This window comes from Hakea prostrata, chromosome 5 (assembly GCF_041222555.1).
Source record: "Hakea prostrata isolate BN-2017 chromosome 5, UWA_Hpros_2, whole genome shotgun sequence".
NCBI classification, from domain to species: domain Eukaryota; kingdom Viridiplantae; phylum Streptophyta; class Magnoliopsida; order Proteales; family Proteaceae; genus Hakea; species Hakea prostrata.
In genome coordinates, this window is record NC_142604.1 from 46698392 (window position 1) to 46725480 (window position 27089).

General features: G+C 40.9%; 1 protein-coding gene across 1 annotated transcript; it reads right to left on the reverse strand.

Moving 5' to 3' along the window:
* Positions 1-881: 881 nt before the first annotated feature.
* On the reverse strand, positions 882-27089 carry LOC149016169 (uncharacterized). Its single transcript, XM_089156689.1, is given in 13 exon segments — positions 882-936; positions 1039-1095; positions 1700-2595; positions 2740-3080; positions 3082-3478; positions 3480-4037; positions 4039-4760; positions 4762-4999; positions 5031-5631; positions 5744-5776; positions 10059-10423; positions 25081-25305; positions 26494-27089. Coding segments are annotated over 11 exon segments (4941 nt in total). The 3' UTR covers positions 882-936; positions 1039-1095; positions 1700-1730.

Consider the following 27089-nt stretch of genomic DNA (forward strand, 5'->3'; position numbering starts at 1 on the left):
ACTATGTATCTAGTATGATCTTAAATAAGGCTGATTGGAATGCAATGATCTGTATAGTTAACTCATTTAGTCCATGTAATGTTGGATCCACTAATGCTGGTCATGAATACTCAAACCATCATTTGCAGATCCTTTTCAACAACCACACACAAAAGGAAAATCATGTTGTATAAACATTTAGAGGTTGCATGTATGCTGTTTTAGCATTGATAACTTGAACCTTTGCTGAGCACGAATAGAATTTAGACTTAAGTTTTCAACCTTGAAGGTGGATTAGGGCTGAAAAATGTAAACCCCAAGTCTGGGTTGACATGGATTAGGGTTGAGGCCTTAACCCAAACCAACTTGACCCTATGTATAAAAGATTTATTATGCTAAATGTCATTCCACATTCTCTACCTTTGCACAGAGAGTGTGCCTCACCATTTTCATTTGTTTCAATTTTAATCATACACAATGAATCATTCCCAATTTTCTGAAGGTAGCTGCTTATACTGAAGGTGCTGGGGTTGGGTTAGGATAAACAGAAACCACCTTTGTCATTTCACCTTATCTTTCTCCATGAAAACTAGCTTGTTTGGATTGAAGGTAGGAGTCAACAATATCATAATATTAACACTGACACAATCCATATAAAATACCAATTAAAAATTAAAAACCAACCAGGAGTCAACAATAACATAATATATTAATACTGATACAATCCATATAAACACCAAATAAAAATTAAAAAAGCAAACACCAACCAAAGAAATGCATTGCAATTATGTAATGATAACTACCATTGAACTTGGTTTTTATCTTATTTGAGACTAATAGTAGGAACCTCTGAGGATAATTTTAGAAACATAAACTATTTTTATTCTTTCCTCCAGTCTTTTGGCAGTAACAGGGCAATTCATGTATGTGCATTCACTGGAGGTACCTCGAGTAAGCCTGAGTACAATGCCAGAAAATTTTCATATAGATTAGTAGAAAGTGTCAGATTTGAGTTGCAACTGAATTCGAACAAAGCTATTATTCATCCAGCACTCATACCTCTGTGATAGTTGGTTGATGAACATTAGAACCAATTAACAAGCCAATGTACCCCACCTGCCAAGGAAGGGATCTTAATTATTACCAAACATTTTTGAGAAACCAGAGGATAAAAAGTCTGTCATGATTTATTCCCATCTCCTCTGCTCACCTCCGATCGTACTCATCTTTGAGTAAAAACCCAGTAGCAGATTCACAAGAATTGACAGAGAAGGTATACTAGTGGAAGTAATATTTTTTGAAAATACCTTCAATTATTTGGGAATTGCATGAGTTCATAACAAAAAAGCCCTCGTATAGAGGTGGATTCCTCAAAAAATAGGAAGAAGGAGAAGCTGGAGAGGGTCGGATTTGGAGTTTCATATGGTGATCAGCCAAGTAAGCTAAAAGTTACAGCAGCAGGCAGTGTGGGCAGAGGGAAAATAGTACACATGTCTGTACCTCAATATGAGAGAAGAATTCATTATTGTCTCTGAACAAGTTAACCATGATTCAAGATTCCAACAATAAACAAACAAGTGAACTCTGGGAAAATTTGTAATGGAAAAAGAAATAAATAGCTAATCAACTAACATGGATAGATAGATTTTTCCGAGCATTGGTTAGTAATGAAAATTCAAAAAGGAAAGAAATGATGATTAGAATGTAGAAGAAAACAAACCTAGCTATAGCCTGGAGTAGCAGGTGCGAAGTTACAGGGGATCAATTACGTCCTTCAAGAAACCACAGTCTTTTATATTGAGCTTTCGCCCCCGCGGTCGCAGCTTTGTTTCTTCTGAAGAGCTCAATTTGGGGCAACTCCATATAGCCAGTTTCTCAAGTGACAAGAGCCCCTCCAATCCGTACGGCAGCATTTCCAATTTCGAACAATTTGAAATGGTAAGCTCTTTCAACGATTTCATGTGTTGAATCCCCTGAGGCCAAGGCAGAAGGTTGACGAGCTTATGACATCCCCATATGGTCAACTTTTCAAGTGATGAGAGGCATCGCAGCGCGCTGGAGATATCTTCTAGATTGGGACAATCGATCAACCAAAGTACCCGTAAGGATTCCATTTGTGAGAGGGTGTTGGGGATTGAAGCCAAGCTACGACATCTCTGAATATACAGAGACTGAAGTGACGAGAGCTCTCCCAGAGTCTTCGGTAGAGCTTTCAGGTTACAACAATCACTTATTTCCAACCGACTGAGGGTTTTGAGGTTTCCCAGGCCATCAGGAAGAAGTGTTAGACTTGGACAACCAGATATCTCCAACACACGAAGGGTTGAGGGATTCCCCATTTCCTCTGGTAAATTTTCCAACTCATCACAGCCTTTTATCTTCAGTATCTCTAGTGAGGTCAATTTCTGCAACCCTCCTGGCAAAGACATCAACCATTTGCAACCTGAAATTTCCAAAATTGCAAGCGATGAGAGCTTTACCAGGGTGGTGGATATAGATCCCAAATATGGACATTGCTCAATCTTCAAAATCCTTAACGGGCACTTCAATTCTTGAATTTCGTCTGGAAAAATGATTAAGCAACCACATCCGCTGATCTCCAGTTTCTCAAGTGATATAAGCATACCAATGCCCCTTGGAAGATCCCTTAAATTTGCACAAGCAGAAATAGTGAGTATCCGCAGATTCCTCAAGAGTTGCGTCTCTGATGGAAAAGTGATTAAGGAACCACATCCATTGATCTCCAGTTTCTCAAGTGATGTGAGCATACCGATGCCCCGTGGAAGATCCCTTAAATTTGCACAAGCAGAAATAGTGAGTGTCTGCAGATTACCCCAGTGTTGCATCTCTTCTGATAAGAACTTGAGCTTAGGGCATCCATCAATTGAAAAGTGTTCTAGGGATTTGAGCTGTCCTGCGTCATCTGACAACTCCTTTAGATTCGGACAATTTTCTATGTGCAAGTCCTGAAGTGACGTAAGGTTTTTTAAGCCACCCCCCATTAAAACCATTTCATTCCTGCAACTTTCTATATGCAATGTCTTCAGTGACTGCAGGAGCAACGTCTCCTCCTCGGGCAGATTTGTGAGATGATCGCAGCTTTTCGATCCGCAAATTTGCAAGCATGCTAAGAAGATTGCTCTTCAGAAACACTTCTTGTGATTGGTTCCCTCCAATTAGGGATTTCAGCTTATCACATCTCTTGAATTCTAAGAGCTCTAACTTCTTGAGACCCTTGATTCCAGCATACTCCAGATTTTCACAATATGAAATCTGTAGTTTTTGAAGGGATCTCAAACCTGTCAAATCTAAAGACTTCACATGGAGACATGAGTAGATACAGAGTTCCAGTAATTTCGAGAGATGATTATTATTATCCAACCATTTAGGAAACTGGGTGCCACTGAAAAAAAGTATCCTCAGAAGTAACAGATTTTGATGAGGTTGGAGCTCCTCCAATACAATGTCTTGTCGTTTCTTGCTATCCTTCGTCACCACCAGTAGCTGATTCCCATTCCAATGTCAACTCTTGGAGTCTCCTTTTCTCATTTAATTTTGCGGCCTTAGCATCTTCTCTGCCTTTCACGTTGTTGAGGCCAATCAAACCCAAACTTCCACCGAGTTGCTGTAAACATCCCAGCTCTTCAATACCAGCAGCAGCAGTAGCAGCAACATCATCTTCTTTGTTGGCCATCTTGAACCAAGTTAGGGTTTGAAGGTTGCTCAGTTGCCTTAAACCTCTTGGAATGTTCAGTAGAGTTCTCTCAATTTCCAGATGCCTCAGGTTGATCAGTTTTCTCATTCCTTGAGGCAATCTTTGAAGAAATCTACAGTGTAATAGCTTGAGAGTTTGCAAATGGTAGAGTTTGCAAATGGAGTCGGGCAATGCTTTAAACATACCATAAGAAAGATCAAGATACCTCAAGTGCTTTAACCTTGTATCTCCTCCAATAATTGAGAATGACAAGTACTCATCTTTGACGTTTGTACATTCTAGTACACGTGAAGATGATTTTTTCTCAACAAAAGATCTTCTAGAATGGTAAGGTGACTTTTGCCCAAAGTCGACTCGTGGCTAAACATAACATAGTTATCTCGCACTCTAATGGGTCGCCTTTAGCATCCAATTTGACAACTTGAAAGAAGTTTCTGAACAGCAGCGCATTAAAATATTCATTGCCTACATCCTCCTCCGTTAATGGTATTGCATCGTCGTCCCGTCCTCCTCCAGTACTATTGTTGTTGGACACGGAAGACGATGTTGCTGCTTCTTCCAACAAACCTTGAGCCATCCATAGCTGAATCAATTTCTTCTTCTGAAATGTAGAATTCGAACCAAATGCCGAGCAACTATAGACAAAGCATCTTCTCAAAGATGGCTCCATGTCATTGTAACAAATCTCCAGTGCGGAAAAATAGCGACCATGTAGTGATTTCACAGTATTAAGGACAGCTTTCCACTCTTGTATATTTGTCTTGAGGCGCATCATGGAACCTAAAGGTTTTAACATCCAGTCAAAATCATATCGGTATTCCTTAAAAAGTTTCATCCCTATTTTGACTAGCTCGTCACTCTCCCCATCTGTGCCTCCTACTCTCCCAAATGCTTCTCCATTAAATGCCGCCCATCTTTCTCCTTGTTTTGGCATAAAATTAAATGGACCATGTGTTATGGCCCAATCAGCACTGGGCCAATGGTCATTTGTTGCAGCAATAATCTTGCTCCCTCTGGAGCCAACTCTTAACAAAGTTGTCAAATTATCCCCTTTTTCTTTATCTTCGAGCATTGAACCATGTACCATACAGTACAAGTAGAAACCTCTTACCGCTCAAAATCTCTTCCAACATACGCTGTAAATTGTCCCAATTTGTTGAATATTCTCTGTTTCTTCCGAGTGACTGTTCAATTATTTCTTTTACGGTACATTTCACATCAAAATTGGAAGGCACATCAACCCAAATTCTCCGATCAAAATGTTTCCTTATTAATTCATCATCCAAGATTGACCTCATCACTTCTCTCTTCCAATTATTCTCCAAACTCGAACCACTCCGATGCTACGCCAATGATAGAGAGCTTTTCTTCATTGTTTGGATTAATCAGCGCTTCAATGAGGCGTTGCTTCTCACTGGAGAAGTCTCCTTCACAGTCACTTGTTAGTGGTGAGTCTGTTTCATGCTTCTCAAGCCCCCCAGTACTGCTTGTAGAGTTGAGGGATTTCATTTCTTCTTTCACCTCATCTATTGTATATTGGAACTCCTTGATTCTAAGGGACATTTTGCAAAGGAATAAAAACGGGTGGTGGAATGACAAGGAGGACTTGATGCTAACCTTTTTGGTCGTCATGCAATACTTTTGGATCTCCTTCTCCTCCTCCTCCATTTGATGAATTCTCATGGCTTCATATGACAACTCATCTAACGCATCATCAGCTTCGCAATATAATCTTGTGATTTTTTCCCACAACTGCAACGCTTTTTCCTCTCTTTCAGTCAGCAAAACTGGCCATTCTAGATCCATAGCCATCGCTTTGGCTTCTCTTACAATACCCTGAAGCTTTTCACACTCATCCTGAACACGTCCTCCTCGTCCCAGAGCCGTAGAGATCAATTCTTTACCAGCTGCGTGATAATTTCTCATTGCCATTTTTCCTATGTAAACAAGAAGTAGAAATAGTTTATTAGGAGCCCAGAAGAGAAAGCATATATAATTAAATTGCAGAAAATCATTGACAGTGGAAGAGATTGAATGACTCTTAATTACCAGCTTCATAATAGTCTCGTAGAGCCATTTTTGCTAGGTGAACAAGAACAGGAAATTCAAAAAAAGACACGAACTACAATATTCTCCTTGGCCAGATGAAGAATGCATATATTTCAACATTTCCTAGCAGCGACACAAAGAAAGAATAAAAGTTAAAGCAAAACAAGCACTTTTTGAAGTTTGGTTCTAAGAAAAGAATAATTAAAGTAAAGCACATCCAAAGAGATGGTGAGCTTTCCATTATTCATTACTTGTCCTTGTAGTTAAAGAAGAGAATTCAATATGTCATGACTCGATGTTGCTACTCAAAAGATATAAAGATATTGATGGAGTAAAATCAAGCACTCAAAAGAAGAATAAAAGGTATACACTTCTTGGACTTTAACAAGCAATCCTTATTCCTTCCATGAGAAATACATGATCTATCTATTCCAAAAAAACTACAAGATACACCACAATCTTTTTTTTTTTCCTCCTTTCCTTTTTTGGGTAAAGAGACTAGCTTCATTAAGGAAAGCAAGCAAAGAACTTATGGAAGAGGAGTACTTAACAGTTCTTGCAACTAGGGAGTGGAAATGGGCCAAGCATTTGTGCTTGCCAAGGCCTTTTGTGCCAGGGTGTCCCCCTGCAAAGTTGGAGTGCATTAGAATAAAAAACAAACTATAACATCAAGCTCGACTCTAAAAAACCAGTCATTCAAATTACATTGAATCTGAGTTGGTACTCCAGGGCCTTTGGTAAAACCAATCAAGGCCTGATTATCTGGTTCGAAGATTGTACAATCAAACCCCAGATTTATTTGCCCCACCACATATCCACCCAATGCCAGATATTCATGTTTCCTAGTTGAAGGCAACATCAGAATTACACTTCACAAAACCTGCTGAGTATAGAGTTTGACCATCCTACCCTAACTCTTGTAATTAAAGAAGAGAAAAAAAATATGAAACTTTAGGCTTTAGTTCATTTTTCCATAAAAAAGGGAAAGAAGCCAATGTTGTAGTTTGGTTTCTCCTGATGCAGTAAGAAGCAATGCCACAATGATGTTGGTGGTTATATACTTGAAAGCATAGAGGTGGTGCTACTTTATTTTGAACATTTTTTTTTTTTGGGAGAAAAAAACCCATTCTACCCTTACTCATGTAATAGTGGGGTTGAAAATGAAGGGTCTAGGTTTTAGTTCATTTCCCCATAAAAAAAAAAAAAGGGAAAGAAGTCGATGTTGTGGCTTGGTTTCTCCTGATGCAGTAAGAAGTAATGCCACAATGATGTTGGTGGATAAATACTTGAAAGCATAAGAGGTGATGCTACTTTATTTTGAACATTGAAATTAATATATACTCACTTTAAAATTTCTCTCTCTTTTTTTTCCCTTCAATATCTCTTTAAAATTTCTCTGATAAAAGAACTGCTATTAATTACTGGATTTCCCCTGTGTTTGGGATGCTGCTTGGCAGGGCTCATCAAACTTTGGTGCAAGGAGCTGCATTTTTGGGACCCTTGGGGATACACTTTTAGCAGCAAAAACTGTAGTTTGTTCTAAAAACACACATCCTTGACAGAATTCAAAGGTACTTGGTCAAAAGCCACAAAAAGTCCTTCCATAGTTGCCATTAGTTGAGAGGTCTTTGTACACCTTCCTTGCTTTGATACTAAACATGATCCCTGATAAACAAAGCAGAACAATCAGCCTGCACATTTCAGAGAAGCACTAGTGGTCCCTGCAATCCACAAGGTAGCTATGTGAATATTTGGCCAGATTAGTTGGGAAGGGGAGGGGTAGTCTTCCACTGCTAGAATCAGAATACTAAAGGCACCTTATAAGACAAACCAATATCAAGCAATAAGATAAAGAATCACAAAGTAAGATAATCTTATGTCAGAAACACTTACCTGTATAAGGCAGAAGAAATGAAAAATAAAACAACATGAACTCAAACAGGGTGAGTTGAGGCGTACGAGCAATACCTTTCCTTAAGGTATTTGAATGCCCCCTTAAGTGCAAACCGGGTTTGACCTTGGGATCCTCACCTCTAAGATACAACAGCTCCTTTAGATCTGAAGACTAGAACTCCAACAAATTCTACTTGCAGAGGAGATACAAAAGTAGTATACACCACAGGAAGGGAAGAAAGCAAAACGAGAATTTTTCAACTTTTCCATAACACAAATTTTCTACCAAAAATAGAGAGAAAACTCTTGTCCGAATTTTTCTATATTAGACTCCTATACTTGCATTGACACCTATAGGGGAGGGTGGCATCTATTAGTAATGTCACCTTTGAAAGAGAAAGAGTTGTTACTGATCGTACTGTCACCTCCCCTCAACAAAACCCAAAAATGAATTTTCGGATCATGACCCACAATCCACGACCCACACTCGAAGTCCCAAGTCCCATTATAGGCATTTAATATTAATTTAATACTATATACGTCCCCTGGCTTGATTGGACTAATTCCAAGGACCATGGACCATGACCGGTGCAGCTCAGCCCAGCTCAACACATGCACATATTGTCCTTACTTAACTCTCTTTTGACACACAACCCACTTAGGAGCAATTATTATATATATAACGGCATAATTGTTAGCTCCATCTGATGTGGAACTAAGTAAATATGGTAAGTTAGGTTACCTTGTTGATGTCGAATTGTCAAAAACCTTGGATCAGAATCTTTCCATCTAGAAGAGTCCTATAGGTAAGAATCAAACAAGAGTACTCTTAAAAACAAACCTAAGGAGATAGAGTTTTTTTAAAACTTATATAAATAATGTATTATATTATATTATTTGTTTATTAAAACAAATCCAACATCTACTGGCATTGGACAAGAAGATGCATACAATTTTTCATACAAATAATTACTTCCAGTAGTTACTTTCCTGCAGTATAGACGGAGGGCTAATATCTTGGCAACCAAAAACCTTTTTATTACTTGCATTCCAGATGTAGTAACAAGTGATGATACTGATTTAAAAAAAAAAAACCATTGTTTATCATGCTGGTTTAGGTGGGAAAAAAAAAGAAGAGAGAAAGCATGAAGACAAAATTGCCTCACAGAAGTGAAAGTAGAATGATCAATATATGAGCCTAAGGACGACCTTACCAAATATGTGCTTAATAGAACAAGGGATGAAGAGGTGCCATTTTGATTCATTTTGGAGATTACAAAAGGACATTTCGATGACAAAGTTTTGATTCCAATAGGACATAAATGACTACAGAAACAATCCTAAATTCAGAAGTCTCCAAAAGAGAACTTTATAATGAGGTAGAAATTTTCAATTTTCGAAAGAAAATCCCCACCATTTCTTTGAAAGATTCAAAAAACAAGATAAAAGATCAAAGTAAGCTAACTTTGTGAAAAGAACAACATCTACAACTGTTAAGAAATCTTAACCTAACGCAGCGGATACACAACCAAATGGAAGAGGTAGAAGCAATCACACACACACAACACAGGGTTTACTTGGTTCGGTCAGAGACCTACATCCAAGGATGAGATATGCTCTCACCAAGCATATGCAATCTTCAAATAACAGAGGAAGGTTACAGCCCTAATCAGTGACAAAACTCTATACAAAGACTAGAGAGATAACAACCGAAACAATGGAACAACCACACCTGAATCAAGATGCAACCAGAGCTTCAACTCTCTCTTGCGTGAATCCAAGAGCATCAAATACCGAAGCCTTTACACGCACCAAACAGTATACACTGCTTCAGCCTTGTACAAGAGTAAAGAACCATCACCAAGAACACACCAGGGCCAACCGAAACTCTCAACAGCAGATGAAGAACCAGCAGAGACCGAGAGCAATTTCAGAGAGAAAACGAGATGAGAGAGAAGAGATTGATCGAATCCATCTCAAACCCCAAAACCCCCAAATTACATACATGAGATAGGAAAGGTAAAATTACTCGCATACCCTCTAAACAACTCAATAAGACTTTCACCATCCTAACCATAATGAAAAGACTAAACAGCCCCTGGATCATATTACAACATTCTCCACCTTGACTCTGTCATTTTGCCAATGCATATACCTGAGAGAACACAACCCATCAAATAAAATATAAAACAACGTAAAACAGATTATAGAGATAACAATTTCAATGAGTTTAAGGCAGATTTAAACTTATTAACAGGTACAACCTTAGTCATAATATCTGCAGGGTTAATGGAAGTATCTATCTTACACACATGCAACTTTACATCAACATGCTTTGTTCTTTCATGAAACACACTGTTCCTAGCAAGACACAAAGCACTCTGGGAATCACAATAAACAAGAGAATGCAAGTCATGAAAACCAAGCTCCTCTAGAAGCCCCTTAAGCCACATGCATTCCTTCACAGCCTCAGACAAAGCAATGTACTCAGCCTCAGTGGTTGAAAGAGCCACCACATGTTGGAGGGTGGACTTCCAACTCACTAGATTCCCACTAAGAGTAAACAAGTATCCAGTAATGGACCTTCTCTTATCCAAATCAGAGGCAAAATCTGAGTCACAATATCCAACAATGTCAAACTTATCAACACAAGAGTTATCATGAACAATTTTATAAGATGCAAAATTTTTCAGATATCTCAACAACCACATAACTGCATCCCAATGTGAATCACATGGCCTACTCATGTATCTACAAACAAGACCAACTGCATAAGCAACATCAGGCCTACAACAAACCATAGAATACATGAGACTACCAACACATTCTTGATATGGTTTATCAGTTACAGCAGCAATAGAATCCATTCTAAACTTGAACTGAGCACTAAGAGGAATATTAACAGTCCTAATATTATCATGTCCAAACTTGTTAACAAGTTTATGAATATATCCAATCTGAGACAAGGTCAAAACACCACTAGGCCTATCTCTATGAATATCAATGCCAAGAATCCTTTTAGCAGCCCCTAAATCTTTCATTTCAAACTCAGATTTCAACATAAACTTAAGCTTACAAATCTAAGATTTATCCTTTGATGCAATAAGCATGTCATCAACATAAAGTAAAAGATAAATGAAAGAATTAGTGCTAAACTCACAATAATAAATACAACTATCATAGGAGCTTCTCTTGTAACCATTCTTAAGCATGAATTCATCAAACCTTTTATACCATTGCCTAGGAGATTGTTTCAAGCCATACAATGACCTTAACAATAAACTAACCTTTGTCTCACTCCCCTTCACAACAAAGCCCTCAGGCTGAACTATATAAATATGCTCATCTAACTTACCATTCAAGAATGCAGTTTTCACATCTAATTGTTCAAGTTCAAGATCAAAGAGAGCATCTGTGAAACCCAGCCCTAACCTTGACCCGGAAACCTTTTTTTTTTGTGGGGCCGGTGCCCCAAAAAAATAAGAAGTCTTTTGTGGGCTCCCCCGTGGGAGTGTTTTTTTTCTTTTTTTTTTTTGTGGGGGGGGGTTGATGATGAGGTGCTATTTATGGAAACAGAATCCTGATGAAGATCTAATTAGTTGATGGACTTGGAGTGATCTCTATCTTGGTTTGAAGGCATTTCTACCTACTAGGTAAGTCACTTGACTTGTGTGCAAAACCCCTTTAGGTTTGGATTTGATCCGGGCCTTCAATTCCTCGTTTTGGCCTTGTTGCCGCATTGGTCGACCGATTGGTCGATCGGGGCCGCCGACCAATCCACTCGACCAATGGGTGTCGTCTTTGGCAATTAGGTTGATTCTTGCTCTATTTAAGCCTAACCTCGAGTCCACTTCGTATTTGCTGCCTCCAAACCCCTCGGAACGAACCAAAGACCTCTCGCAAGTCATCTCTCTTGCATCCTTGGAGTTTTCTTGGCGGATCTTCGTCGGAACTCTTCTTTTTGCATCAAAAGGTATGTCTACTCTCTCTTCTTCTCCTACATCTTTGTTTTTCTTTCCTTTTTGAGTTGAGACAAGAGAAGAGATGCTGCATCCTCTCGTTGCAAACATCTCTCGAACATGTTCTCATGATCATCCTAAGGATTAAAGGCTAGAACAATGATCTTAACCATGATCATTGCAAGCTTTTGAAGGATTCATGATCAAACCATGATTTAATCTCTCGTTAATTTCCCTAATCTGAATTTCGATCTCTTTGGATCTTCTTTCATTGATCATGTTAGTGGTTAATGGTTGTGTTTTCTTTCTATGATCCATAATCCATAGAATTCTAGTTGTTCTCTTCTACCTTACTATGTGTTCTTCATGATGCATGATAGTACATATATGGTAGGTTTTATTTCCTTATTTAGATTTATGCTTCTAAGCCTTATACCATGAAGACCTATGCATGTTTTCATGTTTTCATTACCGAAAGCAATGATCCATCTTCCTATTGTTCTTGTCCTTGTTTTCTATTTCAAACTTCATCAAGATCCATGTTTGATTTATTTATGGTAACTTTTTGTTTCCTAATTTGGGTCTTGATACCTTGATTTGATTAGTGTTTTGAGGTCCCCTATATGCTAGAATACTACCGATGTAGTCTACCCCTTGATTAGTATCCTCTTGAACCATCAAATTCGGATTTCATATCTCAAAACTCTGATTTGCTAAGTTATCGTCGCATTGGTCGACCGATTGGTCGACCGGACCACTCGACCAATCCACTCGACCAATGAGTACAAAGCAACTCGGAATTGGTCTGCTTCGGATGCTTTGCTATATTTTCTGTTAGGGATCTTTCCTAATATGTGGTATATACTTGTTTAGGACCTTCTTCTCAAGTTTGCCAAGATCCTACTTGATTTCTTAGGATTCTTTGCGAGTTATAAAAGGTAAGGATGGTTATTTCCTTAATTACATAGATAGCATGAATCTAGTTTCTATATTTGAATATCATTAATATGTTTCCTAAATTAGATTCTTACAATGATATACTACTGTTGCATAACTTTGATTACAGTAGCATTACTTATTCATATTGAATTGATTCATGTATGATTTACTTACCAATGTTATACAAATGTTTGTAAATATTGATTTCTTTCCATATATGGAGTTACCATATATGTGATGATATGAATTGATGCATGTGTATGCTTACGTATGGTTTGGGAAGGAGAGGTGTCCTTTTGACATTTCTGTCCTTGGACTACTACGGGAATATTATGGGATGTTTCCGGAGATGCCCTCCTGGACACCTTCCTAAACCGTTGGATGACATATCTAGGATTGTCTAGTAGTGTTTGGCTAGGATGTCCTGTTATGTCGGACCCTAATCGGAGGGGTATTGAGACCGAACGACCCGTGGTAGCAATGGGGATTCATGGGCGCTCAAGACCGGTAACCAACCCGTGAGAGGACAGGAATCACATTGTGGGGGCCATTTATTGGTAGGGTTGCATATGGTTAGACTTGGGCTCACGGGCGCTTAAGACCGGTAACCAACCCGTGAAAGGACGTGAGAGCTTCCCGTTTACCATATGTGGATGATCAATAGGGTTGGTGAGTCCGTAGTCGTGGACTATGAGGACTCTAGTGTGAAGGATACCGGAAAGGATCGTCAGGGACGAGGAATGGAAGTATCTCGGATCCGACTTGATGTAACCAAGTAGAAGACTTGCATTTGGCTAGGTATTACCCCGACATGCGCCAAGACTTATACCAAATGGTTGTGAGAGAGTGTGTTGACTTAACCCCCTAGCCATGGAATGTCCCGAGGGATGCCGGACCCATTACCAACCGATGATGAGTGATTGAGACTTTCCTCCAGAAGTACGGTGCTATGACTTAAAGCATGTCCGCCAATAGAGACCAGCATACATAGAGTTAGAATCATTCATTCATTGTTTGTCTCATATCATATTGCATTTATGATTGTTCTGGAATCTCGCCATTTATGTTATTATGGATTTTAATCGCCTTACCGAGTTTCTTTGAAACTCATTCCTTTATTGTACAATGTTGTTAGACTATCCCGCAGTGTACCGAGTACTATGACGGTCCCTATGAAGAAGAGCAAGGCGAAGAGGCATATCTCCAGGAAGGTGATTGCGGTTACCACAATTACTCAAGATTCCGCGGGTGGTTATGCTCCGTACAATGCTTAGTCCGACCATTGAGTGGAAGCGTCCTTGTGCTATTTATGAGATCTACACCTACAAGGATGTCGTCTACAAAGTGGAGAATAATTTAGTTACCCAATGTACTTGCTACTGGGATTAGCTTTTATCTAGTTTATTCTTTCGAGCTACTTTTTCCGCTGGATGTAAAGTGGGATTTTTGCTTCACTTTACTTATCCGTTGACACTCGATTATATATTTATTATTCCGTTTCGTTTATGATTCATTCTTTCTTTATTGAATCTATGATTTATCTTCCGCACTCTTGTTATGGTTGTTCATGATTATGTTATTGCTTATGTGGGAGGTTGATCACTCGATACCCGATCTTCGGGCTGTGGATCACACTCTCGGGTATGCCGATAGGGTACCGGCCGGGAGGGCGTGACAGATTGGTATCGGAGCCCAAGGTTCGAGGAGATCCTAACCACAAAAGGCAACAACCGAACATTCCCGAGTCATTGATCCGAAGTGACTCTTCTACTCTTAGAAGTGAATAATAGAACACCGAATTAGAAACTTGAACTTTGAGGCATAACAGAACATTTCGAATAACATACCATAATTATACTTGAACAAATGACACTAATGCAAGGAAAAGAAAAGTGCATAACATACAATAAATAAAGAGAAACAAAATGAACTTCATTAATTTCAAAAGTTTTACAATGATTACATCTGAAAAGCATAAATGGAAAATCCTAAGGTACAGCCTATCTAGGTGATCTACTCGATCTCTATATGCTCGAACTCCTCTCGCTAGCCGAGTCACCCGATGCTCTATCTCGTCCCGTCGAGACTCCATCCTCTCGTACATCCGCTCCCCGTCTCCGACCCTCCATCCTCTCTAGCATGGAAGTCATCGATCTCATCTCGTGCACCAAGATCCGAAGTCTCCGGAACCGCATGTGAAGGGCCACCGCCTCGAAATGTGATGAAGGAAACTCGTGATGCACGTGCTCAGCCTCGCGCATATCTCGGATCATCTCCGGCCCGATCATCACTATCGAGACCGATATCCTCTCCTCCATCCTCGGATCCCTCATCCTCATCCTCCGATTCATCATCATCCTCACCCCTCGGACCAGGAGATCTCTCTAATCGATGTAGTCTCATCCGTCGAATGGTCCGAGTCCCAATGGGGTATCCCCGTGATCTAGTGTCCATCGGAGTATCCTCGAAACTCACCCCGAAATGCCCGAAGATCAAAGTCGAAGCCTCCCATAGCAAAGGTTCCGCATGCTAGGCCGCAGAACTAAGTCCAAAGCATGACCCGCTGAATGATGTAGGAAAGATCGATCTCGAAGCCCATGTAGATGCGGTAAATGACCAAGGCCTCCATCACCGTGACCCGATGGTGATGTCCGGCCGGCATGATGTTTCGGCCGACTATGCGACCGATAATACGTGCGGAACCCGTCATCCGTCCGCTAGTCCACGGTGTGAAGCATCGGCGGCTATCCCATAGCGTAGAGCATATCTCGCGAAGCTCGTACGGCATCGATGGCTGTCCGTGTCCGCTCCTGCTGTATCCACACACACCGATGTGGGTAGTAAGGGACCCGCAGGATCTCAGCCGATGTCCGGGTGGAGAAGCGAATCCGAGTCCGGTGGACCCCGCTCCCGAGGACAAGTCCGAGTGGATGTCCCCGGCCCCGAGCCTCCTCTCGTGTAAGTAAGGTTGCCGAAGAACAACCTCACTAGCTCCGGTATACCGGCAAATCCTCGGTGAAGAGGTGAGTCCACCGTAAGGTGTCGAACCTCCGCCGGATCCCGAAGGCTCCGAGCTGGCGTAAGTGAAGTAGACGCCCCATCTCGATGTTACAATAGCTGAAGTAGGCCTCGTACGCAAAACTCGGCCCGAGGTGTGTCAACAGGTCCCGGCCTCCTAACCTCCTCTCGGGGCTCGAAAGGAACCCGACCTCGCCCCCGAGAGCACCTACGATGCGACCTCTACCTCTACCTCCTCCTCGTCCTCCCCTCCTCGCATGATGTATCCGTGGAAGAGACAAGAGACAATTCCAATTAGTGCTATTCAAGATTTGAGCCAAAAGGGTATTTTCGTAATTTTTCGGAAAATTTCAAATTTGGGGGAAATTTGATTTGAACATACTAGCATGTGCACAATACTTGGAATTTCATGTCTATGATGTTGTTTTGATGAAAATCGATCGAAAACTTGGATTAAAGCGAAAAATTCAGCAAGAAGAAATTTGGGGATTTTGCAATTTAGGTCAAAATTGGATTTTTGAAAAGTTGAAATTGGTTAAATCAAATTGTATGGACCTATCTACAATGTCATCTTGAGCATGTAGCATTTGATCTCGTGCTGAAAATTTCAAGCGGTTTGAGAGAAAACGAAATTTTTCTAAAGATATCGATTTCGGTATAAAACTTTGCGAGATGAGCACCAAATGTGTTAAAACTTGTTGTCTATGCATGTCATTGTGTTTAAAACCTAGGGAATATGTTTCTAAGCATTCCTAAGCATGATTTCTAGCATTGGATACAAGTAAAGCATGGTTTTATTGAAATGCAAGCATGAGAAGATGAAAATGGAAGAAAGAATGAGAGATTTACCTTGTTTATGAAGATGGTGTGTTGTGGTGTTGTTGTTGAAGCACTAAATCACCTCAAGAACACTTGTGGGAACACTTGGATATTTTCCCTAGAGCTCTCTCACCTTTGGAAGAAGTTAGAATGAGGTTGGAATGTGGAAATGAGGCTTATAATGCGAATTTTCAGATTCTGTCTTCATTGGTCGACCGATTGGTCGACCGGGTCACTCGACCAACCACTCGACCAATGGTCACAAAGTGACCTCATTTGCTGTTGAATTTTTGGAAAATGTGATTTTTGCCTTATGGAATATTGTTTGATGACTATATGGATATATTTGAGCATGATTTAAGTTTTCAAATCATTTGGACTTGTGGTTTATGTTGAATCTTCAAATTCGGTATTTTGATGTTCTCGGTTTTTGCAGTAATGGTTACTCCGAGAAGTGGGCGTGGTGAATCCAAAGTGGTCATGGAGGTGGTGAAGTACCTCAGGGAGGTGGTGAAGTACCTCATGGAGGTGGTGAGATACCAAATGCTGATCAGGGTACTCATGAGATCCCCGGTGCCCCGAATGTTGGAAGTTTCAGTAGATATTGCCAATATCATGGGCAATATGATGCAGCAGCAAGCAGCTCTGGGTTCAACCAGATGTTGGTGGGTTTCATGACTCGCATAATGAGACCCGGGCTGGTGCTAATGTGAATCCTCATGCCGCAGTCCCGAATGCGGGAGGTTTAGCCGGAACTCCTCATACTCGCCTCGATGGAGAGTTTTCTCAAGATGCAAGTACCCACTTTCACCGGAGTTACCAAGGACCCCTTGTTTCCTAACAAGTGGCTTCGTGAGTTGGAGAAGGCTTTCCGGCATCCGCAATGCTCGAAGCTCGAAGATTTTGTTTGCCGAACGTGGTTGCAACAAGAAGCCGATGCATGGTGGATCTCCACTCGTCCCTGTTTTGGAAGGTTTGCATGCAGGAGTTGTAACTTGGGAGTTATTCAAAGAGGCTTTTTGTATGAACTACTTTCCCGAGGCGGTGAAGGATGCAAAGGAAGCGGAGTTTATGATTCTCGACTCAAGGAACTTTGTCCGTGTTGGAGTACCAACAGAAGTTCGAGGAGCTTCATTTCTTTGCTCCGATTCTTTGAAGGAAGACCTCGCCAAAGCAAAGAAGTTCTTCAAAGGACTGCGCCCGCCATTAAAGCTTACCTCACAGTCCAGCCTATTGTGAGCTATGCTCAAGTGGTGCAGAACTCGAAGAAGTTGGAAGAAACAGAGAAGGAAAGTGCTCGTGTGCAAAAGCCTTGGCGTCAAGGAATTCTGGTTTGGTGGATCGCAATGACCGTCGTTATGTGAGACCTACACCCTACCCCACTCCTACCTTTCGTGCTAAGAGTGTAGGTCGAACACGGGTTTTCAGCAGCCCGGCCGCTTTAAACAAAAGATGGCGGAAACCGATCACCAGCAAATGCAAGTGCAAGTGCAAGTGCGAGTGCAAGGCCTTTTGTTCGGAAGTCCTCCGTTGCAGCCACCCCCGTTGGATCCAAAGCAATCCTGTTTGCTTCTACCGCAAGCAAGCTGGTCATTTTGCTCGTGCTCTGTCCGGGCGGCCCGCCCAGCAGCCTCCCGCCCAGTGGTGAAGAGTGCTCCCCGCTCCTCCCTCCGGTAGAGTTTTCAGTATTTCCAAGATCGAGCAGGATCCAAACCATGATGTGATTACAGGTACATTGTTAGTCGCTTCTATTTCCGCATTTGTCTTATTTGATACGGGTGCATCTCATTCGTTCATGTCATCTCGCATTCATCAAGAAGACTAACCTAATCCCCGAGAAGTTGTCTAGTTGTTTATTGATTAGTACACCTACTGGTCCTTGTGAAACTAGATAAGGGGTTATCTAGATGTCCCGTGTTGATTGGTGAAAAGAACTTGGAAGCCAATTTTGTGATTCTTGACATGAAGGACTTCGATGTTATTTTGGGAATTGATTGGTTGACAGCCCACAAAGCCGTGTTCCTTTGTTCCTCAAAGAAGATTCAGTTCCATATTTGTGGAAGTCCGGTCTTTGAATTTCAAGGTGAAAAGAGAAGGGTTTGTAAGAAGGTGCTCGTCGCACCGATGCAAGTCTATGCCCTAGTGGATGATGCTTCATCCGAAGGCAAGGGTATAGTGGAGAAAAGAGTCGATGAAGTCGAGTTGTCTGCGACTTTGTTGATGTCTTCCCCGATGATCTATCGGAGTGCCTCCGGACAGAGATGTCGATTCTCTATTGATCTCGTCCCCGGTGCCGCTCCCGTATCTAAAGCTCCGTATAGGATGGCTCCTACCGAGTTGAAAGAGTTGCAAAATCAGTTGAATGAGCTCATTGATAGAGGTTTCGTACAGCCTAGTGTGTCACCTTGGGGAGCTCCGGTCTTGTTCGTCAAGAAGAAAGACGGTAGTATGCGCTTGTGCATCGACTACCGTGAGTTGAATAAGTTGACTATCAAGAATAGATATCCGCTGCCCGTAATCGATGATCTCTTCGATCGCTTGAAGGGTGCAGTTGTGTTCTCGAAGATTGACTTAAGGTCCGGATATCACCAATTGAAAGTGAAGTCTAGTGATATCTTCAAGACAGCTTTCCGAACGCGGTATGGTCACTACGAGTTTAGAGTCATGCCTTTCGGATTGACCAATGCTCCCGCGGTGTTCATGGACCTCATGAACCGAGTATTTCATGATGTGCTTGATAAGTTTGTGATTGTTTTCATTGATGACATCTTGATCTATTCGAAGAGCGAAGAAGAGCATGCGAGTCATCTAAGTTTCACTTTGCAAAGGTTGCGAGAAAAGAAGTTGTTTGCTAAGTTTAGCAAGTGTGATTTCTGGCTTAAGAGAGTGGTTTTCCTTGGTCATGTAGTTTCAGCCGAAGGTATTCGTGTCGATCCCGAAAAGGTCCAAGTCGTGGCTGATTGGGAGAGACCGAAGTCGCAACGGAAATAAGAAGTTTTCTTGGATTGGCGGGTTACTACCGAAGGTTTATTGAGAACTTTTCTCGGTTGGCTGCTCCTATGACTAAGTTGACCAGGAAAGAAGAGAAGTTTGTTTGGTCCGACGCCCGTGAGAAGAATTTCCAAGAGTTGAAAGATAGATTGACAAGTGCCCCGGTTTTGACTATACCCGATAGTTCCGGTGGTATGACAGCTTTATACCGATGCGGCCAAAGATTGGTTTGGGTTGTGTACCGATGCAACATGGCAAGGTCGTAGCCTATGCTTCTCGGCAATTGAAGGATTATGAGCGGAATTACCCCACTCACGATCTAGAACTTGCCGCCGTTGTCTTTGCTTTGAAGATTTGGAGACATTATCTTTACGGTGAGAAGATTGCCATTTTCACGGATCATAAGAGTTTGAAATACTTCTTTACCCAAAAGGAGTTGAACATGAGACAAAGGAGATGGTTGGAACTCGTCTCCGATTATGATTGTGATATTCAAGATCATCCCGGGAAAGCAAATGTTGTTGCCGATGCTCTTAGTAGGAAGAACCAGAAGAAGACTTTGGATTTGAATGCTTTGAGTTTACCATTGTGGTCTTCTATTGAGAGTTTTGATTTGGAAATCGTTCTCGAGAATTCTGATTTTATTCTTTTCGCCATGACGGCAAGATCTGGTCTTAGAGATAAGATTGTTGCTCACAGAGTTCGATCAAGAGTTTTTGACCAAAGTTGAGAAGATTTCTTCGAACCCGAGTCGGACCCCGACTTTGGTATATCCATGGATGGTGCTTTGTTGTTTAGAGGAAGACCGTGTGTGCCTCGCAAACGATGAAGTTAAGAAAGAAATATTGAAGGAAGCACACCAGTCAGCGCTTCATCAGACACCCGGGAAGCACCAAGATGTACAAGGACTTGAAGGAACATTTTTGGTGGATTGGTCTAAAGGCGGATGTTGACGATTTTGTTGCCAAGTGTGAGACTTGCCAACGTGTGAAAGCCGTTCGACAACCTCCATCTGGATTACTTCAACCCCTTCCTATTCCTAGTTGGAAGTGGGAAGATATTTCCATGGACTTTGTGACTAGCTTGCCTCGGACAAGTAAAGGCAATGACACCGTGTGGGTGATTGTTGATAGGTTGACCAAATCAGCCCATTTCATTCCTATGAAGATCACTCATACTGGATAAGCTAGCCAGGCTTTATGTGGATAATGTGGTTCGTCCGCATGGTGTGCCATTAAGTATTGTCTCGGATCGTGATCCTAGGTTCACCTCAAGGTTTTGGAATAGTTTGCGTAAGGCCTTGGGAACCCAATTGAACTTGAGTACAGCTCATCATCCACAAGCCGATGGACAATCCGAGCGGACAATTCAGACATTGGAAGACATGCTCGATCTTGTGTGGTGGATATGGGTGGTAATTGGGATGAACACCTAGCTTTGGTTGAGTTTGCCTATAACAACAGCTTATCAAGCAACAATAGGCATGGCTCCATTCAAGGCTTTGTATGGTAGTACTTGTAGGACACCTTTGTACTGGATCGAGACAGTGAAAGAAAAGTCTTAGGTCCCGAGATGATTGAAGCTACAAGTGCTATGGTAGATATGATAAGAGAAAGGATTAAGTCCGCCCAGCCGAGACAGTAAATCTTATGCCGATAAGAGAAGGACCGATTTGGAATTTCAAGTTGGAGAGAAAGTCTTTCTCAAGGTCTCACCAATGAAGGGTGTGATGAGATTCAATGTTAAGGGAAAGCTTAGCCCTCGTTACATTGGACCTTTCGAGATTTTGGAAAAGGTTGGACCCGTTGCGTATCGATTAGCATTACCTCCGCCTCTTGCTGGTGTGCACAATGTGTTCCATATTTCGATGCTCCGAAAATACATAGAGAATCCGGAACACATTTTGCAGCAAGCACCGAAGGACTTAGTGCTGATTTGACCTATGATGAAGAACCGGCCGAAATCCCGGATAGGAAGGACAAGCAGCATGCGGAATCGCGCCATTCCTTTGGTGAAGATTCGGTGGAAGAACCATACCCCCGAAGAAGCTTCTTGGGAGAAGGAAGAAGACATGAAGGAGAAGTTTCCTTACCTCTTTGGAAGCACAGGTACGCTTTCAATTTCGGGGACGAAATTTCTTTAAGGGGGGGAGAATGTGAAACCCAGCCCTAACCTTGACCCGGAAACCTTGTTATTTGTAGGTCCGATGACCCGAAGTAAAGTAAGAAGTCAGCTTTGGGCCATCCCAAAGGAGGACTTGGTGTCCGGCTTTGAATCCATGAAGGTTGATGATGAGGTGCTATTTATGGAAACAGAATCCCGATGAAGATCTAATTAGTTGATGGACTTGGAGTGATCTCTATCTTGGTTTGAAGGCATTTCTACCTACTAGGTAAGTCACTTGACTTGTGTGCAAAACCCCTTTAGGTTTGGATTTGATCTGGGCCTTCAATTCCCTCGTTTTGGCCTTGTTGTTCGCATTGGTCGACCGATTGGTCGATCGGGGCCGCCGACCAATCCACTCGACCAATGGGTGCTGTCTTTGGCAATTAGGTTGATTCTTGCTCTATTTAAGCCTAACCTCGAGTCCACTTCGTATTTGCTGCCTCCAAACCCTCTCGGAACGAACCAAAGACCTCTCGCAAGTCATCTCTCTTGCATCCTTGGAGTTTTCTTGGCGGATCTTCGTCGGAACTCTTCTTTTTGCATCAAAAGGTATGTCTACTCTCTCTTCTTCTCCTACATCTTTGTTTTTCTTTCCTTTTTGAGTTGAGAGAAGAGAAGAGATGCTGCATCCTCTCGTTGCAAACATCTCTCGAACATGTTCTCATGATCATCCTAAGGATTAAAGGCTAGAACAATGATCTTAACCATGATCATTGCAAGCTTTTGAAGGATTCATGATCAAACCATGATTTAATCTCTCGTTAATTTCCTAATCTGAATTCTCGATCTCTTTGGATCTTCTTTCATTGATCATGTTAGTGGTTAATGGTTGTGTTTTCTTTCTATGATCCATAATCCATAGAATTCTAGTTGTTCTCTTCTACCTTACTATGTGTTCTTCATGATGCATGATAGTACATATATGGTAGGTTTTATTTCCTTATTTAGATTTATGCTTCTAAGCCTTATACCATGAAGACCTATGCATGTTTTCATGTTTTCATTACCGAAAGCAATGATCCATCTTCCTATTGTTCTTGTCCTTGTTTTCTATTTCAAACTTCATCAAGATCCATGTTTGATTTATTTATGGTAACTTTTTGTTTCCTAATTTGGGTCTTGATACCTTGATTTGATTAGTGTTTTGAGGTCCCCTATATGCTAGAATACTACCGATGTAGTCTACCCCTTGATTAGTATCCTCTTGAACCATCAAATTCGGATTTCATATCTCAAAACTCGATTTGCTAAGTTATCGTCTCGCATTGGTCGATCGATTGGTCGATCGGACCACTCGACCAATCCACTCGACCAATGAGTACAAAGAACCCTGAATTGGTTCTGCTTTCGGATGCTTTGCTATATTTTCTCGTTAGGGATCTTTCCTAATATGTGGTATATACTTGTTTAGGACCTTCTTCTCAAGTTTGCCAAGATCCTACTTGATTTCTTAGGATTCTTTGCGAGTTATAAAAGGTAAGGATGGTTATTTCCTTAATTACATAGATAGCATGAATCTAGTTTCTATATTTGAATATCATTAATATGTTTCCTAAATTAGATTCTTACAATGATATACTACCGTTGCATAACTTTGATTACAGTAGCATTACTTATTCATATTGAATTGATTCATGTATGATTTACTTACCAATGTTATACAAATGTTTGTAAATATTGATTTCTTTCCATATATGGAGTTACCATATATGTGATGATATGAATTGATGCATGTGTATGCTTACGTATGGTTTGGGAAGGAGAGGTGTCCTTTTGACATTTCTGTCCTTGGACTACTACGGGAATATTATGGGATGTTTCCGGAGATGCCCTCTCGGACACCTTCCTAAACCGTTGGATGACATATCTAGGATTGTCTAGTAGTGTTTGGCTAGGATGTCCTGTTATGTCGACCCTAATCGGAGGGGTATTGAGACCGAACGACCCGTGGTAGCAATGGGGATTCATGGGCGCTCAAGACCGGTAACCAACCCGTGAGAGGACAGGAATCACATTGTGGGGGCCATTTATTGGTAGGGTTGCATATGGTTAGACTTGGGCTCACGGGCGCTTAAGACCGGTAACCAACCCGTGAAAGGACGTGAGAGCTTCCCGTTTACCATATGTGGATGATCAATAGGGTTGGTGAGTCCGTAGTCGTGGACTATGAGGACTCTAGTGTGAAGGATACCGGAAAGGATCGTCGGGGACGAGGAATGGAAGTATCCGGATCCGACTTGATGTAACCAAGTAGAAGACTTGCATTTGGCTAGGTATTACCCCCGACATGCGCCAAAGATTTATACCAAATGGTTGTGAGAGAGTGTGTTGACTTAACCCCTAGCCATGGAATGTCCCGAGGGATGCCGGACCCATTACCAACTCGATGATGAGTGATTGAGACTTTCCTAAGAAGTACGGTGCTATGACTTAAAGCATGTCCGCCAATAGAGACCAAAGCATACATAGAGTTAGAATCATTCATTCATTGTTTGTCTCATATCATATTGCATTTATGTTTGTTCCGGAATCCCGCCATTTATGTTATTATGGATTTTAATCGCTTTACCGAGTTTCTTTGAAACTCATTCCTTTATTGTACAATGTTGTTAGACTATCCCGCAGTACCGAGTACTATGACGGTCCCTATGAAGAAGAGCAAGGCGAAGAGGCATATCTCCAGGAAGGTGATTGCGGTTACCACAATTACTCAAGATTCCGCGGGTGGTTATGCTCCGTACAATGCTTAGTCCGACCATTGAGTGGAAGCGTCCTTGTGCTATTTATGAGATCTACACCTACAAGGATGTCGTCTACAAAGTGGAGAATAATTTAGTTACCCAATGTACTTGCTACTGGGATTAGCTTTTATCTAGTTTATTCTTTCGAGCTACTTTTCCGCTGGATGTAAAGTGGGATTTTTGCTTCACTTTACTTATCTGTTGACACTCTGATTATATATTTATTATTCCATTTCGTTTACAATCAATCTTTTTTTTTTTAAAATTTTAATTTATCTCCCCCCCCCTTGTTGTGGTTGTTCATGTTTATGTTATTTTTTGTGTGGGGGGGGGTGATCCCACCTCCGGGCGGATCTTCGCGGGTGTGGATCACACTCTCGGGTATGCCAGATAGGGTACCGGCTGGGAGGGCGTGACAGCATCAAGGCCAAGAAACACTCTAATAGAAGTATGTTTCACAACAGGTGAAAACACTTCATTATAATCAATTCCCTCAACTTGGGAATACCCCTTAGCTACAAGTCTTGCCTTATACCTAGGTTGTTCAACACTAGGAATACCAGCCTTAAATTTATAAACCCATTTACAACCAATTGTTTTCTTTCCTTTGGGTCTATCTACAAGAGTCCAAGTCTGATTTTTCATTAAAGATTCCATTTCATCTTCCATGGCAACAAGCCAAAGCTTGCTATCCCCACATCCAAGAGACTCTTTATAGGTTCTAGGCTCACATCCCTCAAGCTGGTCAGCTACATTTAAAGCATAAGAAATCAGATTTGGACCCCCATTAGATTCACACATATTAGCATACCTAGAAGGTCTCTTTATCTCTCTTCTAGACCTATCTCTTGCCAATAAATAACCATATAAAGGATTCTCATCTTTAAGCTCTTCTTTAATATCAAAAGAATCACTACCAACTTCTAAATCATCATCCTCAACCTTAGGATCAGATTCATCAACCACAGTTTTAGATTTATCTCCTAACTCCACCTCAAATATAGCCTTGTCTAGATCATTGGAGTTAGGTCTAACACTTGATGAATCAATTTTCAGAAATTCAAGTTCATTGAATTTAACATCTCTACTAATTACAATTTTCTTATCTTGTAAACACCAAAGCCTATATCCTTTAACACCTAAAGGATATCCTAGGAAGATACACTTCCTACCCCTAGGCTCAAGTTTACCCTTGTTTTGATGAACAAAACAAATACAACCAAAGGGTTTCAACAAATTGTAATCAGTATGCACTTTACTAGAATAATCATCAATAATAGACAAGAAATATTGGGCACCAGAAAGAGATAAAGGTACATGTGGACTTCCCCACAAATCAGAATGTATATATTCAAGCACATAAGAGGTCTTATATGAAGAATGGGGGAATTTAGTCTTATGGAGCTTACCCATGGCACACACATCATAAAAAGTCAAAGGGCTAAATTTCTTAAGACTTATCTGGCCACTTTTATACAAGTGTCCAACCCCTTACTTATATGACCCAATCTCTTATGCCAAAGCTCCACCTCACTAAGAACCCCACTAGAGACTGATGCAGCCCCTAAAACCACAACTTTCATTTAATAAGTATAAACCATTCTTCAAATCAACAGTTAGAATTACACTATTTCCCCTCATAACCCTAAGAGAACCATCCCTAGAGGTATAATGAAACCCCCTAGTATCAAGCTGACTCAGGAACAGCAAGTTTCTCCTAAGTCTAGGTACATGTCTTACCTCCTTTAAGTCTCTAACAGTCCCATCATTCAATTTAAGTCTTATTGATCCAATTCCCATAACATCACAAGCATGATCATTACCTATTAATACTTTACCACCTCTAATAGACTCAAAAGTGATAAACCACTCCCTTCTAGGAGTCATATGAAAGGTACAGCCTGAATCTAAGATCCAAGCATCATGATCACTACAAGATGAAACCACTAGTGCATCACTAGTAACATCAGCCACATGTGTGGCTTCCATTCTCTCATTTTCATTCTCATTTTTCAACTTTTGAAGTCTCTCTCTACAAAACTTTCTTATGTGTCCCTCTTTCTTACAATAATAACAAATCCTCTTGTTATTATAAGACTTTCCATTAAAATTCTGATTTGTATTAACATTAGTGTTCTTTGCAACAAACTTCTTCTTTTTCTTATTATTATTGTTGAACTTCTTCTTAGTTTCATGCATGGTTTTATTATCAGAGTTAACATACAAGCCATCACTAACATGCTTTACCTTCCTCTCAGTTTTCAATTCTATATCCCTAATTTTCAATGCTTCCATCACATCATTAAGGGTTATAGATTGTCTACCATACTTAATAGCATTTTTGACACCAACATGAGAATCAGGCAAAGATTTCAACAATATGACAGCAAGGGTATTATCAGATAACTCTTCATCCAAATCAGCCAAATCACATGACAATTTATAAAAGTCTTCTACATTATCAGTTAAAGACTTAGAAGCATCCATTTTGAAACTAAACAATTGTTCTTTTAATAATGTAACACTATGAATAGAAGCAGCCATATATAGTTGTTCAAGTTTAAGCCAAACCTGGGCAGCCGTCTTACACTCTCTTACCCTTCTCATTACGGTGTTACTCAAATGCAAAATGATAGTGCTATAGCACATATCTTGCATATCTTCCTTCTCTTCATCAGACATGGTCGAGGAGAGTTCTTTATCAGCCTTTAAGGCCTTATGACACTTGTTTTGTACAAGAATAGCATGCATCCTATTCTTCCACACCATATAGTCCCCCTTACCATCAAATTTCTCCAACTCATACCGGGTAGGAGCCAT